We start from the raw sequence: 18,546 nt of genomic DNA, 5'->3' as shown, positions 1-18,546 counted from the left end.
ACTCAGAGGCTTTACTTTTTTCAGATTTTCTTCTTCATCCTAATGAAAGAGTGGGAGGTGAGCAAGTGGCCATGTGGGGCTTAATTGCTGCCTGAGGTTAAGCCAACATCTTCCAGTCTAAACTTGCTCCAGAACCCAGGAGATGATGAAACCTTCTGTCTGGCTGTGTAAATAACGGAGAAAAAAAAAACAAAAACTCACTGATACTTTCTGCCCATTTTTTTTTTTTCTTTCAGTAGTAATACTTCTTATAATAAGACAAAAGTATTAAGCAGCATCCTATAAGCGTCCCGCTTGGGTGCAGTGCCTCTGATGTCCATGCGAGGGCTGAGGGTGAGCGCATTCGGGTGTTTCACACTGACAGAAATACAGAAAAACGCGCTGCCAGCTGCTTGCAAAATCCATGGGCACCCCCTGCACCCCCCAAGCTTTTGCACAATCTCTGCTCCCAGCGAAGTGCCCTCGGAGCAGGAGGCTGGCTGGGAGCCCACCCTGGCTCCCCACAATCTTCTGGGCAATTTTTTGTATTGTCAGAGTGTTTGAGACAAGTGACAAGGATTTATTTTCTTAATATGTTGAAATAAACCTCATTTTTATCACAGGCAGCTGAAAGGTTTTGTCAGATCCAAAATCATATGTTTTGAGTCTGATCAGGTTAGAATTTATTCTCTGTATTAAATAAGGACCATTTCAGAATAAAACGTGTTTCCACAGTGGAAAAACTAGAGCATTTGAACAGTAAATGTGTGAAAGTGAAATCTTGTCTCTAAATAAAAATATTTCATACCTTTTCCTTCTCTGTATATAGCATACCATTACTTTAACCCAGAAGATGCTTCCTAAATTAGATAGTTTTTGTTCAACATTTGAGAAGTCTTGGGTGAGTAAGTGATCACTAAGAAGGAAAACAAAACAAAACAAAACAAAAAAAAACACCAAAAAAAGCGCCCCCACAAAGCCCAAAACCCCAAAACCTTTTCTAGATCTGAGGTTTTGTTTCCATTCACATTTTCAGTCACCAAGAGAGCTGTTGGCTCTTCTGAGTGCACCTCGAAGGAAATTCAATCCAGTCCTGAGGTCAACACGAATGTCAGCATTACCTAGATGGACAGGTCCTGCTTGAGACGTGCGTGATCTGTGGACTTTGCTGGTTAATTGCAAAGGGCTGAATGTGCCCTTCAGATTGCTCCTTCATCTCATCTGAGACTTTGTACATTATTTTTGGTACATTAAGCACAGCAGGATGAGTCCTCTCGGGAAGTTTTGCAGCGTTGCCAGCATTCTGACGGCTGGTCCCTTGGAACGCGATGTGCTTCTATCTCCAGCTTCTGGAGTCATATGATTAAGTGAGGATCTCAGCTTTCATGACAATGAAAAGTAGGGGTTTAGTCGATGAGACTGTAGAGAAAAGCTGGCAAATGTGACCTTCATAAGGTTATGGGTCAAAAAAACCAAAGGGATCTCAGCTATATCAAGTGCCTGAATTTTAAATGTATAGCTTAAAACCAGCATAATTTTGAGGACCAACTGTTAAATCTTGAATATTTGGAATTTCGTGAAGAGGGAAAAAATTCCTTCTTGCTTTTTCTTCTTCCTTCCTTTCTAAGGCTCCCTCCTGTTGCTTACGCTCCTTGACTGCTCAGTCTGGAGCTGCCGTCGGACAGCAGTCAGACAGCGTGTGACTACTGGGAATTTTCCAGCTTTACAAAATGTTTTCCTTGCATCTGCCAAAGCCAGCGGAGCCGCCGCTGAACGCGTGCCGCTGGAAAATCACAAGCGGGCTGTGTGCCAAGGATGCAGAGCTCTCGGCTCCGGGGCGCGGCGGGGTCCGGTGAACGTGCGGGGGGACGCGGGGCCGCGCCCGGGCAGCGCCGCCCCGGAGCGGCTCCCCCGGAACGGCGGGACTCGGGCGGGGCTCGGGCGGGGCTCGGGAGGGGCTCGGGAGGAGCTCGGGAGGGGCTCGGGAGGGGCTCGGGAGGGGCAGCCCCGCTCCCGGCTGCTCCCGAGTCAGCCTTCACTGCTAACCGAGCGGCTCAGGTGGGAGTAATGTGCTCCGCAGGGAATAAACAACCGCAGCAAATGGCTCGCTGACATTCCATCGCAGCTCAGCAAGGACATCGCCAGCGCCCCTTGAATCTTGTGCCAAGCCATTAAACCCTCTCACCTGACAATGGGCATTTGCAGGCTGCAGAGTAATTATGTACCCTGAGTGCAAGAAGAAGAGTGTCACTAGTGTGGTGTGGGAAATTTTAAATTTATATTGCCTGTGTATGTCCATACCCTCTGGCAGTGCTCAAAACCAGGGGAAAGATATCTAAAAGTACGGAAGTTTTTGTCCCAGCCTTAAATGATATGTGACACACAGGATTTGGTGAGGAGTCCATTTGCTATTCCATTTCTTATTTTTAATTTATAGCAACTTAATGGGGAAAAAAAAATCAATCTATCTTACAGAAAATTTTGTCAAAACTTTTAGGGCCTAAATTCTGCCTTCCATTAACAATACACATTTTAATCAGGTGCTTGAAATTCGTATCTTAATGTAGATTATGTGTACATATATTACATGCCAAGCCTATATATACACCTGTTTGAAGATCCTAAAAAACCCACACCATCTGTGTTGGATGTTAACAGGAGAGCATGGAGATGGTAGAAATTTTAGGCACTACGTATAGCCAAGAATTTGGTGCATGCTCAGTACAGAATGGATGAAGGGAGGAAATACAAGTGGATTTATGGCTTTGTAGAGCCAGGCTAGCTGGGACAGCCTCGCAGTTTGCTGCCCGTGCCCCTCAGAGGCTGCTGCAGCTTTATGTTCCAAAACGCTGCCTGGGGCTGGCAGACTACCAGCAGGACTCATTACACAGATACTGGAAAAATCCCCGGGAAGCTTGTCAAAACACAGCATTTCCAGCGCTGCAACACGAGCTGTGTTAGTGCCTGGAACCGGCTCTGGTTTGGTTGTTGGTTGCCAGGGAGGTGGCAGCGCCCCGGGTGCCTCCCACAGCCCTGGGCACAGCTGCCCACAGCTGGGCACCGCTGGCAGGCACGAGTCTGCTGAAACACACACTGCAGTAGCACCAGCAGTATGAATGACCCCACAGTAGCCACGTAATTAAGAAACAGATCTTCCTTCTCAGCTTTCTGTTCTTCAACATTTTCTCTGAGCAAAGGCTTTGAGTATGATGAATGGCTCATGAAATGGCTCGTACAGCAGGATGCTTACAATAAAATGGATTTAGAGCATAAAAGGCAGCATTATTATTATTATTATTATTATTATTATTCCAGTGCCTGGCTGGCTTCTTGCCAGCCTCCTGCTGCCTTCATGGGAGAGTGGAAAAATTCCCCCAGGATTGATTAACATGAGAGAGACCTGCGAGAAACGGAGGCGGTCTGAAGGAGGGAGGTGATGGCTGAAGGGAGAAACCAGGCTTGCAGGCGCTGACACAAGCTGTTAAGTGCCTGGAGAGGTGGGATAGTAATGAGAGTCTCTGCAAGAGGGAATAAGAAGGAAATCCCAGGCAACTTCTCCCTGTATGGATGTTCCAGCCCTCCCACAAAAAATGCTGCTTTGATATGAGAAAAATTCAAGAGTGACAAGGGGAGCTATTGTAAATGCAGGTGAACCCAGTGGGAAGATATGATGATGTCAGACTCCAGTTCAGAAGGCTGAATGATTCCTTTATTATAACTATACTAAAATACATTAATATACTATTTAAAGGAGATATGAAAACTACATACTTACCTTTTCTAACTACCATATCTAACTCACAACTCATGACCCTCTCTCGAGAGCCCAGACACAGGTGGATTGGATTGGCCATCAGGCTCAAACAATCTTCACTAGAATCAAGGAATCACCCCAGGTAAACAATTCTCCTAACACATTCCACATGGGAAAAACAAGGAGTAGAAATAGAAATTGTTTTCTCTTTCTTCTCTCTGTGCTCTTCTATGAAAAACTCTTGAGAGAGAGAAGAATGTGCCTGCTACAAGGAGCCACCTGCCCTCGAGTGCTGTCAATCAGCAAATTGGTGAGGCACTCCAGGGCAGGAACTGGTCATGTAGACATGCTCCCAAATAATTCCCAGGCACATTTCAGGAGTGACAGTGGTCCAGAGGTGGTTGTAACCAGGACACAGGGCCACCATGGTTTGGAGGCTGAGGCTTTATGAGCAGAAAGTCACAGAACACTGTGTCAGCTGGCTCAGAGTTCAGGAAGGCCCCTGGCCACATTTCAGTTACTGCAGCTGAAACATCTTAGGAAATGAAGGTTTTCTGCTGCATTTTATATTACATTTTACTCTGCATTCATACTGGCACATGACACATCATTAAGGTCTAGAAAGTTAAGGAAACTTTTTAAAAATTGAAAAGTCTTAAAGCAACTCTTATACATGATTTCTAAATTCTGTCTATGAGGTCCAGTTTTTTAGAGCCCAAGTACTTTAAAATCTGGACTCATCAGATCACATAAAGGAGATTTTTTTTCTTTTGTTTTCCCTGTGATATTGCTTTCCTAGGATAATTTGCCAACATTGCGATATCTCTTTGCTCAATTTTCTTGCCAGAGGTCATGCTCCTGTTGAAGACTGCAGTGTGACAGGCAGGTACCAGTAGTGGCCTAATTTATTCCCTGACTCAAAGCAACAAGAAAAGGCCAGGATCACTGTGTGCCTGTTTAATTTGTTTCTGCTAAATGTCAGGTGCTGAGGCAGTCTTAAAGTAAGATGTTAAACATGCAGCTGCCAAATTGCAGTGCCAAGAGTGCAGTTTGCTTTTTCTACCTGAAGATAACCTTGGCCAAATTCTTAGCTTGCACCAAAAGAGAGCTCACCCACCCTTGCATTTGAAGGACTATGGATGTTTGAACTAAAGATTTATGAACAGAGTAGCATTTGCATTTAATGACATTAAGAAAGGCTTTTTCATTTACATAGGCTGCTTGAAAACTGTTTAGTTTGTATTTCATTTTTTTAGAGAGTTTAGTCCAGTCAGATAATAACTGAATTAACTACAAAGCAACATTTTAATTTTCTTACATCCTCTGTGTCATTTTCCACTTTACTTCTCATAGCTGTTTGCATTTTATTTAACCTGTAAGTATTTTTGCAATTTATGACCTAAAACATATTATCTACCCAGTACATGTCATTGTTTTCAATTTCTTAACAGGCTCTGTAACAATATCTATTGTGTCTCATTTGGCAGACAAATATTACCTGTTTGACCATCTGCATTCATGTATAGTTATTCCACCCAGCTCCACAGACTTCCTTTCTCACCATTTAGAATAAGAAATACTTGTACTGTTAAATAGATTAATTTTTATTTTGTGGCCTGATGTCCATGACCTGGATTTGAGTTACAAACCTGTCATTTGCCAGAGCTTGTTATCCACTGATTGCATAAGCTATTGTTACCAGGATAAATTTCAAATTCATCTGAAAATCACAATTAATCAAGTGACCAGCTCTACAAATATAGTCAGCCAACATCTCCTGTCCATAAGTTCAGTAAGTTTGCTTCCAGACTATCTTCTGAGTTTTAGCTGCCTTGATTTGTGTCATAATCAAAAATATCTCATTTCAGATTCAAATTACAACATTAACTCAAGTGTGTTGGCAAGTCTTTTAAATACTCTCATACTCTAAATATGTGCATAGATGATAAAGTAGCAAGATCTGAAATAATTACTATTTATATCCTTCCATTGTTTCCTCCAAAAACAGTACTTTAGACTTAGATATTGTTTTCAAAATGATTAAACTGACTCCTAGAATGTTTTTCCTAAAATGTTTTTGTTTTTTCAGGTCCAATAATGCTTCACAACTATTTCCATCTGGTAGTAATAGTCCTGTTTATTCTGGAACATCTTGGTTTATATTATGCCTCTGTGTAACAAAATCTATTGAAATCATGCAAAACACCGATCTCTCTGCCAAAGTCAATAAAATTACTACTTGTTGAAGAAAACAGTAAACAACAGAACTTCATAATGATGTCATTAGCACATACTTTGTCAACAGTTGGGAAATCTGGAACCTTCAGGAAAATAAAGAAGGAAAAAAACCTAATGTATTCAGCTCAGTTGTATAATTAATTATACACAAACTTCTAACGAGGTTTGGTTAAAAATGTAAACAATTTTATAGCAACATTTGCTGCACAGCAGCACAGCAGCAGTAGTTCAGCAAGCAGCGTGGATGCTGTGTTTTATCCATCCATCAAATAAATGGGCACATTTTAAACCTTCTTTAGTGCTGAGAGTCAGTGTGCTACAGCAGGCCCTGAGCTGATCTTGAGTCCAGTTAATACATCTGGGAGCTCCAAAGGCATTTTGTCCTGCTGGATTTTCTGCTGGGAACAGAGTTCTGTTCTTTGTGTTCAGATGCTCCTGGGATGTTCCCTCAAAACACCTTCTGCTTTGTGCATGCACAAGCTTTTTTTTTTTTTTTTTTTTTCATCCATTTGGTACCAAAAAGAATACTATTTATAGGTTTATTTTTTGGCCTGGTCAGTTCAAATGTGTGACAGTATAACTAACCTTCCGCAGAAAAGAGTGCAGCCACGGGTGGAGCATGTTTATTTAGCTGTCAGTACCAACCCAGCAACACATGAAACACCACAAAACCCAGGGGTAGGCTGAAGCATGAGGGGCAGATATATTCTAAAGTGGCATAATATGGTCAAAACTTTATTTACTAGATTAGTTCTCAGAGATTATTCTCAAGAAATGAAGAGAAGGAAAAGGGGAAGGGCTTTTCTGATTTCTCAATTCATCAAAAGGTAAATTAATATTAGCACTCCTATTGTAAATGCAGGTGAACCCAATGGGAAGAAATTACGATGTCTGACTCAATTCAGAAGGCTGGATTATTTCTTTATTATTACTATGCTAAAATACATTAATATACTATATAAAAAGAAGATACTAAAACTACATCCTACTTTTTCCAACTCCCACACAACTCGTGACCCTCTCTCGAGAGTCCGGATACCATCAAGCTCAAACAATCTTCACCAAAATGCAATCACTCACTCCAAATAAACAATTCTCCAAACCCATTCCACATTAAAAAAAAAAACAAACCAAAGAGCAAAAATAAAAATTATTTTCTCTTTCATTTCTCTCTGTACACCTCTATAAAAAATCCTGAGAGGGAGAGAAATGTACTTACCACAGGCTCCAGAGTTGGAATGTTTTCCACCCCCTTTTCACCGTGTGGAAACCATCATGTGGAATCCCTGGCACTCTTAATGGCTTGCCTTCATCCAGGAAATTCTGTTGGGTTTCAGAAATGACAAACACAAATTGGTAATAACTTATTAAATGGATGAAGACTTCCTTATCCTGCCCAGAGCGCTCGCCCCGTGCGCGCTGTCTGGAGGCGCCGCTAGATGGTGGAACAGGACTCCGCACGGCCCCGCATTCCCAAACCCTCCCAAAAAGCAGCCGAAGCAACCCTGCCTGAAGATTCATAACTCTACAGTACAGCTTAGAATTTTTATTCCAGCTGCATACATCATATTGTTTGTCCTTTATAGCGAATTGGCATCTTCTGGAGCTCTCTGCAGCGGCAGTTTCGGGGCGCGCAGCAGCGTTGCCAGGGGAGGTCCCACGGCACCCAGCACCTGTGGAGTGATAAACTGTGGAAATTAAACCACAGGATTCGTCTGTAAACGCTGATCCCGTGTGTAAATCGCTTTGCCTGGCAGGCAAGAGCAGCTGTAAGAAACTCCTGCTCAGAATCGTCTTCCAGATGAGCCATTGCCTCTCTGGGCTCGGCTGTGTTCCCTCTTGCCCATTGGAAATATGCACAGAAATGTGGGGGGAAGGGGACACGACCACCTGCACTTCAGTGGCTTCTACAGCTATTGAGGAGAATAATGAGGATTTTTCCACCTGCAGTAGTAGAAAATTTAAATTCAAGGCAGCAAGGATACCAGTAATAGTTCAGAAATAGCTAAGCTGCTATGAGTAAATGAAAAAGAGGCAGTGTAAAATTACTAGATTTTTTTTTTAATGGTACAATATCTTGTAAAATCTAACTTGTATTAGCCACAGAACTTAAAACCTGCTTGGATATGAGAGATGACTGGTACATGTGGTGAAATATGTCTCAAGGACTTTCAGCAAAGATCAAGCACGTTAAACAGTGATTCCCAAAGTTCTGGAGTAAAGGCAGAGGTGTGCTACAGAAGTCAGGGAAAAGGAACAATATAAGTTAATGTTGTTATTAGAGAGCCAAAGAGAAATAAACTAAATAATAAATATACTTACAGGTCTAAAGAGGAAAGGTTTAAAGCATCAGAGTGTACAAGAAGATAGAATTACAAGATACTTGAAAACATACAGACAACTAACAAAATGCAGATCATTACCTGACAAGGAACTATCTGCAGACAGTTATGTGGCAAGTAAGCTTTATTTACTATGAGAGAAAGAAAAGCACTTTCTTCACCTGCTGTTCAGCCCTGCTGAATAGACAATACTGTGGACAGAGCAGTCCTGGGCTATGGTTCCTTCCCTGACACACAAGTATTAACTTAATCACCCACTTTTGCTCTATCTGTAAACACAGAGCTCAGGATTTCCCTGAATTAATCCTTGTTTGGACTGCATAGGGGATTGGATGGACGAAGAACACCATGAATCATCAGAGGTTTTTTCCACTGCGATCACAAACAACACTATTGCAAATATTCTGAATTCCCTGTAAAACAACTTCCAGTGTTTGTCTTCTGCTGGAAACTATTTTCAGAATCTCACACTTTATGTTCACTATAAATTATATTCTTTGATTACATGCAGGATCCTTTTTGAAAAACTGTCTCTTAGTATAAATCTCTGCCTTCCCTGCATCTACTCCCTTGTGCAGTTCGAGCCAGCAGTACCTATAAGTTACCCTTCATTTTGCTAAGCCACCCAAGTTCTTCCAGGCTTAGAAAATGAGCTCTCTGTGACTCTTAATCATCCAGGTAGTTAGAATTAATCTTCCACAGGCATTAGTAAAATGAGACTGTTGCACAATGCTTCAGGGGAAGCCCCCCTCTCCTCACTCAGGGACACTTTGCTGTCTTTGTTGCATGCACATCTCTGGGACAGCCAGGAATCCCACTGGTCTCTCCCACAGCTTTGTCAGATACCATGAGACCAGACATATAGATGCCACAGATTTTGTCCTTTTTTTAACCTCCAAGGGATAGGACTCAGTATTCTGAGAATAATTTTTTTTTCCACTAATAATATTGATTTTCAGTTAAAGTGCAGTCAGGGACCTGTTTTCTAATTAAATAAATGATTAAATGAGTTTTATATCCTTCTAGAATCATCAAATAACAGGCCAAATAACTCACAGAACCTGAAACTACGTTGCAGTGTCATATATTATCAGCCCAGTCTTTTGATCAGCTTAAGCATCGGGTGATTGGCAAAAACTGACTCCCAAATGACCCTGCAGCTTGACATTAACTGCATTGCTGTAATTTAATTCTCTGTCTGAGGGTTCTGCATCAGTCCCCCTACCTCTTTTCTTAGGAACAGAGACAAATGGATGGGTCTGTATTGCCAGAGCAGTCAGACATCTGATCTCAGCGTTTCAGAAATGACCGTCAATCACTGTCCATATGGAGAGAGCTCCTTTATCAGCCCTGTCCAAACTGGGGTTGCTGGGTATTGATAACTGATAGAGAAACTTTAGCAGATGTGACTCAGCACTCCCCTGAGCCCTGCTGGAGTGGAAAGGATTTATTACATGATTAACATATTAATAGTCCTGCTTTTTCCCAAATACAGAATGCAATACTGGTTGTTCCTGCTTAATGTTGTTGTTGTTGTTGTTGTTGTTGTTGTTGTTGTTGTTGTTGTTGTGAACTTCTTCAGTGCTCCTTACAAATATAGAGTCTTTCTGCCTAAACCTTTCCTTGCAGAGACTTGATCCAGAATTGCTTTCAGGTTGTGAAATTAGCAATTTGGAAGAACCACCTGCATTTAAAATGTTTGGTATCACTTTAGAAGGAAATCCACAAGCAGAAATGTTCCAAAATACTTTTAAACTCAGGGGAAAGATAAGTTATATGGAGTGAAAAATTAAGAGCCTTTTCCAATTTTGAATTAACATTAACAAGCCCACAGCTAGAACACTGTATATAGTTCAGAGTGCATCCATACTGAACACCTTACATCTGAGAAGGCTTGAGCAAGAAAAAGGATAGAAATCAGGACTGAGAGCCTTTTTGAAAAATGTTTTAAATAATGAAATGGTTTTAATTAACTGACAAGTGGAAAAGCAGAGTAATTGAACCAATGTCTATATGTATTTTTAGGGAGATACATTGCTTATAGGGTTTAAGTAGAATATGCAGAAGAAGGAAGACAGCAAAAATTACAGAGGCATATTGGATGAGAGGACAGATTTACTTGGATCATTTAGACTGAACTAAGTTTGTATATGCCCCTTCTTTATGGAACAGATTTTATTTGGCATGTACAATGTCAAGAAGATGAGCAAATAGACATTTCACCTTTGTCTGTCCCTGGTTTTATACTCCTATTTTACTTCTTAAAGGCACTGGCTACCCAGGCAGTGGAGCTAACCAAGGCAGCTTGAACCCTCAGCACTGCTCATCTGGACAATGGTGGATTTTCTGTGAGATTTATGTGCCATTTAACAAAGCGGTGAAAGACAGGAAAGAGCCATCCTTTTCACAGCTTTAGCTTGTGCTCCCTCCAGGATCTGTAGCAGCAGGCAGATGTCAGCACCTCTCTTGGTCATTGCACAGAAGAGTTATCCTTGAATTGTGTGAGAATGGCAGAGCCTGTAGCCATTCAGGCAATTTGCAGCAGTGCTGCCCCAGGCCAGCTGAACACTGGCTTTGTTACCATTCCCACAGGTAGTCCCCAGCCTGGAAACTTCCTCCTTGTATTCCCACCCCTGGCTGGCCCCCTATGACTTACTCACAGCAAGAACATCTGTTACACAGCGAGCTCGGACAAAAAGCAAACCCAGCCTCCGCAGCCCTGAGCAGCCCTTCCTTACCTGCTGGCATCGGGTCCATAGAGCCCCTCAGCTTGTCAGCCCCAGGGCTGGAGAGCTGCAGCCCCCTCAGCAGCTCCATCTGAGCCCGGGGAAAGCTGATCCCAGCAGGGCTGGGACTGAGACCCTCAGCTCACCACCACCATCACCACCACCACCACCGCAGCTGAGCATGCACCTCCTGCCCTGTGGAGGCTGCAGGCCCCCTTTGGCCCAAGCTGCTGCAGCCTCTAAATGCACCCAGGAGCTGGACTCAAAGCCAGCTCTTCACTGGCATCTCCTCAGCACCTTCTTCAAGGCTGCCTGGCAGCAGCAATGGTGCTCAGCTGGCACCCAGGGCCTTTGGCCAGGATCTGCTTGCAGATCTTGCTATAAACTGCCAGATCAGCTGGATCCTCCTAGAAGCAGCCACAGCCTCCCACAGCCACCCCTTCCCAAGAGCAGCACCAGGACGCCCTGATGTTCCTCAAAGGCCCCAGGCAATCCCAGAAGAAACTCCTACAGGATCTAGAATCAGAGCCAGGAAAATGTGGCAGTGAGTGCTTTGCCCATGGCCACCTTGGCTATCCATGGTCTCTGGCCAGGGAAGAGGGAAGAGGGCAGCCCCTTTGACAGTCCTCAAACCTTCTTCAACATGAGCTTTAGCTCTTCACTTTTACTGATAATTAACATATCAGCAACAAAGTGCAGTCACAGAAAACAATTAAAGCTTAAACAGTCAAAGGTAGTCAGTGAGATTTTGGCAAACACATAGACTGTGCCTTTTTGCCATCACATCATCAAGCTCAAGGTACAGCACATATGACTGTCCGAAGTGTGCTGGGTGGGGAGAGAGGGAGAGGAAGAAGTCACTGCTGCCTCACAGTACAAAATGGCCAGTGCTGCTTCCCCTTGTGACAGCCACTGCACCATTTCCCCAGCCCCCAGACAAGGCCTGGGGCTGAAGAGCCCCAGCTGAGTGCCTGTGGGTGGGCCCATGCCCATCTCCAGGTGAGGGGTGTGGCAAGGGGTGCCCTTATAGGGATGTGCCAGGGATGCTGCAGCAGTTGGCTGGTGCTGGCCCTGGTTCCTGCTGGCTGCCTTGGTCTCCCCCATGATGGTGGGCTTGAGGATGGACTTCAGCGTGCTCCTGGAGCCTCTGGGCTTTGTTAAGGTCCTTGAATGGGTGAGTGGAGCTGGGGGGGCTGTTTCCTCTGCTGCTCCTGTGCCTGGGTTGGGTACCCCTGTGACAGACCCTGCCCCAGGTTGCTGGTGCTGGGTGTCTAGCACTGGGCTGCTCCTCGGCCATGCCCTTGGACTGCAGATATATAAACTTGATGTGTTAATTACAAGTGTGTTTCAGCAGCTTGTGCTGCTTTCTGGTCTGATGATTGGGGATTTAGGATCTGGATAGTGAAAAGGAATGTAAGAGCTATTTAGAGAGTCAAGTTGATGTGTGATACTCTGAGCATGTATTTTCTATTTGAATTTATAGTTGTGGATATGCAAGACTTATAAAAATATTGCCTTTATCAACTTCAAGAAATACTATGCTGGCTGTTAGTGTACAAAAAAACCAACAAAATACAAACCCCTTAAAATTTTTTGTGCAACCAAAAAGAAAATAAATAGAAAGCACTTTTAAATGGGCTTTGGTTAGCAGTGTGGTTTACACTTTTGGATTTTAGAAACTCAGCATTTTCTTCTTGACATCACTTCATACTTAGTTAGCTTTGCTAACTTTGTTGATATTTCTTGTCTTAAGCTGTTTCAGTAAAATGTTGAGTTTGCTTCCTTTGAGCTCTAGTGATGTGCACTAATGTATCTATGTATAAATTCCTACAGGTTCTTGCCATCTTTGCTTTTGCCACATGTGGAGGCTTTCAAGGTGAAACTGCTCTTCTAGTTTCTTGTGAAGGTGTGGTAAACAAAACAGTTACAGCTGCTTTTGCTTATCCATTCAGGTGAGCATTAGCTCTTCAGTTACTACTTGATAATTACTTTTTATTCCCCTTTTCCCTATTTGCCTCATTATGCTCATATGCTTAATGTATAAGTGAAGATGTGAAACTTCTGGCTTGCTCTGTAGCAGCAATAAAATATTCAGTTGTAATCATTTGAAGCGCTGTATTTGTTAGTGCCTTATAGAAAGAAGTAGGTAGAAATGGCATTAGGCAGTTATGCTCTGTATTGCTCTATCTTAAGCTCTAGTCTAGCAGTGTATGAATGCTACAGAAAGTAATTAGTAAGACAAAAAGCACAATCCGTTTTAACAGACTAATTCTTCGTCAATTTGTGGCTGCTTTGAAGGTCCAGATAAGATTATTTTGAATGTGCTGTTATCCTATTTTTGTTAAGACTGAATGGAAAGTTCTTTTCAGTTTATTCCAACATTATTTTGGTGAGGCTCTTGGGCACAAAAAACCTAAGTGCTTCGGTGTCATTGCAGTGCTCTTGTAGAGACAAGCTCCTTTCCTGGAGCACGAGGAAGAAGGATTCCTCTTTGCTCTTGCAGCTGCACATCTATGAAGAGTTATGGCACATGCTCCATATGTGTTCAATAAATGTAATAACATAAAGAAATTGATTAATTGGACAGCCAGTAAAACCCACTACAACAGTATAGAGTTGGTCACAAAACCCAGCCTTGTTACAGCATTTGGACGGGAGAGTGAGGATCTGAAATAATTCTGTGCTGGTCACAGAGTGGTCAGTGCTAGTCACACAGCTTTATTTATTCAGCTTCAGTGGGTTTTGTAGCTATAATGCCTCTTAAGTCCTGATCACCTTGTTCAACTGCCAGTCTCTCAAGTAATGTTGCTAAATCTGCTTCTAAATCGGGAATTTTTTTGTTCAACCACTCTAAAAATGCCACTAGGGTTCTTCTCATGGAGGTACTATTGTATATCTTAGTGTAGGATTGGATACAGACTTCAGATAGCTTCATGAATCTTTGTGTTGCATAAGTGATTATTTATATATTTATAGTGCATATTTCAGAGTAAACTTACACAGTCAGAATGCTGAAGTGCTGTGGCTGTGAAGCATGGAGTATAATTAATGAGTATAAATGAATCTCCCACTGTATAGCAAACTGACTACATGGATGTAATCTTCACAGGCTGAATACTGTGGCATTTAGTGCACCAGACCCAAAAGGCTGTCGTGGTACTTGGACTGATGCCTACCTCATCGGCAACTTCTCCTCTTCTGCACAGTTCTTTGTTACCCTGGCAGCATTGGTGTTCCTCTACTGTATTGCTGCCCTCGTGGTATATATTGGATATAACCATGTGTATGAGGAAATTAACAAGTTCCCACTAACTGTAAGTACCACTAAGATATTTTAATGCTTTGACTTTGAAACTGCAAAGAGATGAGAAATATTGCTAATGCAGGAATAATTGGTGAATATCTAGCAGTTACAAAAGTTAAATGGAGTGTGAACACAAGAATCTCAGGCTGGTCCCTACAGCACTTGAAAAGAAAAGGGGACCCAAAGCCCTTGGCAATCTGCGGTATCACACCTTATGCAGTAATTGAAGAAGTGGAATAAACTTCCACTTTTTCAGGCAAACATTATCTTCACTACAACTCTTCTTTTATATCATGCAAGTGAGTATACAATTGGTCCATAGACAGGACTGTTAATCTAAATTTTTTCTCTGTATAGAGCACCTGCTGCAATTGGCAGACAAAGATCATTACATTGTGAATTTTAGTCACCTTCAATATTGAAGTTCTGAATGCGAAATTCCATAACATGCTTGAAACTGGACTTAGTGACCTTTCAACACAAATTTTAGCATATCAGCCATCCAGATTTAAATCCTCTGCCCTTACCCATCACTCTCAATTAACTTTGGTTCAAATTATCATAGAATAGGTGCTAGACATCTGATTTTAGAAACAGATTTCTTGGGTTGAGATTGCCTTTTGCATCTATCGAGCACAAGCACATAGTTTTGTAGCTGGTTATCAACATTGAGTTGTAACTATAACATCGTTAATGACTGAATTTACTTGTGATCATTATCATTGGTGCAGTCATCTTGGTGATATAACTGATACTGTATCTGCCTTGCTGTCAGGTATATTCCTGCATTTTTTAAACCTAATAATGAGTATTTCTCCTGTGTAGGACTTGGCAATCAGTGTCTTGACAGCCTTTCTGTGGCTGGTCAGTACTTTTGTTTGGGCGAAGGCGCTTGCTGACATCAAGGTGTCCACAGGAGCCAGCATTGTTCCAGAAATTGAATCTTGCAAAGCACCAGGAACAACTTGCCATTTTCTTTCTGTGACCAGCATGGGAATTCTGAATGTGTCTGTGGTATGTATGCCTTCCACCACATGGGTACAATAAATGTGGTGGAAAACAACAAATGGTACCTGAGAGTCCTGTTCTACTGATTGCATGTGTTGCTCTGTGTTAAGATTTCTTTATGGTTAATTGTCATTCAGGTCCATTATTACTGTGGTAAAACACTGAGCAAATAATTTCTTGGAGGAAACAAATTTTCTTCTAAAGGGAATTAACAGAAACATCTTGCAGGATCTGCCTCTAGAGCTGTTACATGCAGCATTTCTAGACATATTTGAATGTCTATTTATGCCTTTGGCCAAGAGCAACTTAAATATCTTACTGAGCCACCCGAGTGATTTGACTGATATAAGGAAATGCTGTGCTGGTACTGAACCTAGCTTTTTACTCAACTGTGAGCATTTTTACACATCAAATTGAGGTTCCTTGTAACATAATGGTATGAAGCTCATATTCATACAAAGAACACTTCATATCAGAGCAAATTAGGCTTATTGTATGATCTTCCTAGTGAATCCTACTTTTCAAAACTGAGGCTGTTATTCATTGCCCTAATAATAATCAGTCATTTGGTATGAGAGTGCATATGTAGGGGTGCTTAGTGACTGAAAATAATTTGTCTAATTCTGTGCAAAGTATAGAGTAAGTTTGACTATCTTGTCTACAAAGAGCTCTGTTAAATAGCTAAAATAGTTTGTTATTATGAAGAGTTTGGAGATATCTTGCTGAAATGAAAGGGGTGCCAAAGATAGTGCTTGTTACTGTTTTGCCTTGAAAAGATATTTTGTCTTGTTTAAAAAAAAAATAAAACAAAACCCAATCAAACACAACACATTTAATATTACATTTCCTCCCCCCCCCCCTTTTTTTTTTCTTTACCCTACAGGTGTTTGGCTTGCTTAATATGATTTTATGGGCAGGAAATATTTGGCTTATATACAAGGAGACCAACTTGCACAGCCAATGGAACAGAATTTCTGAAAGTCCAACTGAAAGGGTATAAAAACAAGTTGATATTTTGAAGTGCTTCCACTTTCACATCACACTGCCAAAAGTATGGAGCCATTAGGATTCATTTCAGTAATAACTGATAATTCATACAAACTTCTATTTTGTACTATGGTTTGATGTAAGGTGTTGGGTACTCCAACTGAAATGTTTAATTATCATGAAATATATTGTGTCTTTCAAGACTATGCAGCTTTATATTACAGTTTTTGAAGAGCAAAATGAAGAGGTTATCTGGATGCTGACCCTTTCTGGTTCTTAAATTAGCCTTCTAGGAGGCATGGCTGAGAAGCAACTGTATCTGGGTTATTACTGCATCATCTTTTTTCTGACAAGACTTCTCTGAAAAATGGAAAGTAAATTCACCCAGGGCAGGTGAAAATGCAGTTTCGTTTCTTCCTACCACTGATACCTTGCAAAAGTCACCCAAGTAGAATTCACAGCTCTGTCAAAGTTGCAGCCAAGATGTGTAGGCTTCCAGATGCTCCTTTCAGATCATTGTATCAGATCTGCTGCTGGGCCTGTCAAGAAGGACATTACTTCTATGTTTAATATGTTGTTACTGCTTAATGGCTTGGGACAATCTCTAAACAAGGAAATTTGTTCAATGAGTTCATAGCTTCTAGTCTCACTAATATGAGAGTTTGTATGTGGGTGCAATAGATTATTTAAACACTTGAAGGAGGTGGGGGAGGGAAGAAAAATAAAGTATGGCCCAAAACACAAATACTGTAGAAATGGAAGTCGATATATTCTGATACTGCTTAGGCTTCTGTCTATTACTTTTGAGGTGCATGAACGAAGTCTGTGTATGAAAGGGAGTAGAGGGTGATGTCCGAATATGATGAATTCTTCATTGATGTTGTTCAGCTCATTCTTTGGGAATGATATTTGGGTCTTCTCATATGGACTTCTTTATTAATGTGTCTGACTCCCTGTGAATTGCCCAGAACAAATGTTTTGACAAACTTAATATACAAAGGCTGTTCAGTCCTTTTTTGTTTGTTTAAACTATTTGTGATGAAAATAGACACAATAGTGTGCATATAATGTAAATTGTAATTTTTTGGTGTGCCGGAGCTATTGACCTTCTGATAGCAAACTGTAGTGTCAAAGGGTGTAATAAAGTCAGTATGACTGCTGCTGAAAGCACGTGCCTTGGGTCCTTACTGCTGTAGCAGTGGATGTAAATGCATTGGCTTTGGAGCTTCTGGGGCATGGCTTTAGTTGTGGCTGCCCCTGTTGGCAGGAGGGGCTTTTACACTGGGGCCCTGTGGTTTTTTTTGTAAAGAGGGCCATGAATCACACCTGCAGGCTACTGCTGCTCAGCACTTCTTTCTGTCAGTTCAGAGCAGGGGCTTTTGTAACTTGTAACTATCCAGAATTTCATTTCAATTGCCTTTTGGAGAAGGTAATAAGGGCAATTTTCATTTGTTTGCATCATTATGCAGGTTTATTTATTTTAAAATACATATTTCATCCTAAAATCTGAAACTCCTATTTTCATGTTGTCTAAGAAAAAAAAGCAGTAATTATACATTGAGGTTTTCAGTATCTGGGATTTAAGGCTACATATGATGAGGCTAAAATATTTTATTGGCCTTTAATATTTTCAACAGAACTATGCTCCTGTCTATTTCTTATGTGCTTATCTGCTTTGTCACAAACAGACCTGTTAGTCATGGCCTAGTAGTAAAATATAAATAGTGAGTATTTTTGCACACATGAGAGCTGTAATGGATTAGATGGGTATAGGCCTTATTGATGGCTGAGGTCTAGCCAATGAGTGAAACAGAGCTGGAAAACTTAGCACAGTAACTGATTGTTTCAACAAAAATTCAGATTTCATATTTGCTGAAAAAGATATCCCTCGTTTCCTTAAGGCTGAAATTTACTCTTGTGCTTTCTGTAGAAGAAACAAGTGTGACCCATCCCCAGAGTGCTTTCCTTCAAAAGACAAGGAGAGGAATGTGGTAGACAGGACTATAGCTGGTAAAATACAGATTCACAAATAAGGGATTATGTTTTGTACAAATTCAGGCTGCACGTGTGTCTATTCCACAGAGACAGGTGAAGAGCCAGGTTGTTGTTAACAGGCCAAGGGAAGTGTGATATGTAGTCCACAGCAAGCAAGATTTTAAAAAGGGAAAAGTAACCCCGTGTGCACTTCTGGCTCATTAGGATAAAGCT

General features: G+C 41.6%; 1 protein-coding gene and 1 long non-coding RNA gene across 2 annotated transcripts; both read left to right on the top strand.

Moving 5' to 3' along the window:
- The first annotated feature begins 1,974 nt into the window (after positions 1–1,974).
- On the top strand, positions 1,975–6,086 carry LOC140680831 (uncharacterized). The gene is made up of 2 exons (XR_012052210.1): positions 1,975–3,875; positions 4,533–6,086. It is a non-coding gene; the product is annotated as an uncharacterized lncRNA (long non-coding RNA).
- Positions 6,087–12,141: 6,055 nt separating this feature from the next.
- Positions 12,142–17,486, top strand: SYPL1 (synaptophysin like 1). The gene is made up of 5 exons (XM_041713885.2): positions 12,142–12,213; positions 12,873–12,991; positions 14,149–14,353; positions 15,169–15,357; positions 16,235–17,486. Exons 1-5 carry the CDS (start codon positions 12,142–12,144, stop codon positions 16,349–16,351), a joined length of 702 nt encoding a protein of 233 aa, XP_041569819.2. The 3' UTR covers positions 16,352–17,486.
- Positions 17,487–18,546: the final 1,060 nt, after the last annotated feature.

This window comes from Taeniopygia guttata, chromosome 1A, assembly GCF_048771995.1.
Source record: "Taeniopygia guttata chromosome 1A, bTaeGut7.mat, whole genome shotgun sequence".
Taxonomy (NCBI): Eukaryota; Metazoa; Chordata; class Aves; order Passeriformes; family Estrildidae; genus Taeniopygia; species Taeniopygia guttata.
This window is presented reverse-complemented; position numbering and strand designations above follow the sequence as displayed.

Excerpts from the sequence above, each read along its gene's own strand:
- SYPL1 (XM_041713885.2), top strand. The coding sequence starts at position 12,142 with ATGATGGTGGGCTTGAGGATGGACTTCAGCGTGCTCCTGGAGCCTCTG. Across the intron at positions 12,992-14,148 it reads GCTTTTGCTTATCCATTCAG|GCTGAATACTGTGGCATTTA; the intron begins GTGAGCATTAGC and ends TAATCTTCACAG. Across the intron at positions 14,354-15,168 it reads TTAACAAGTTCCCACTAACT|GACTTGGCAATCAGTGTCTT; the intron begins GTAAGTACCACT and ends TCTCCTGTGTAG.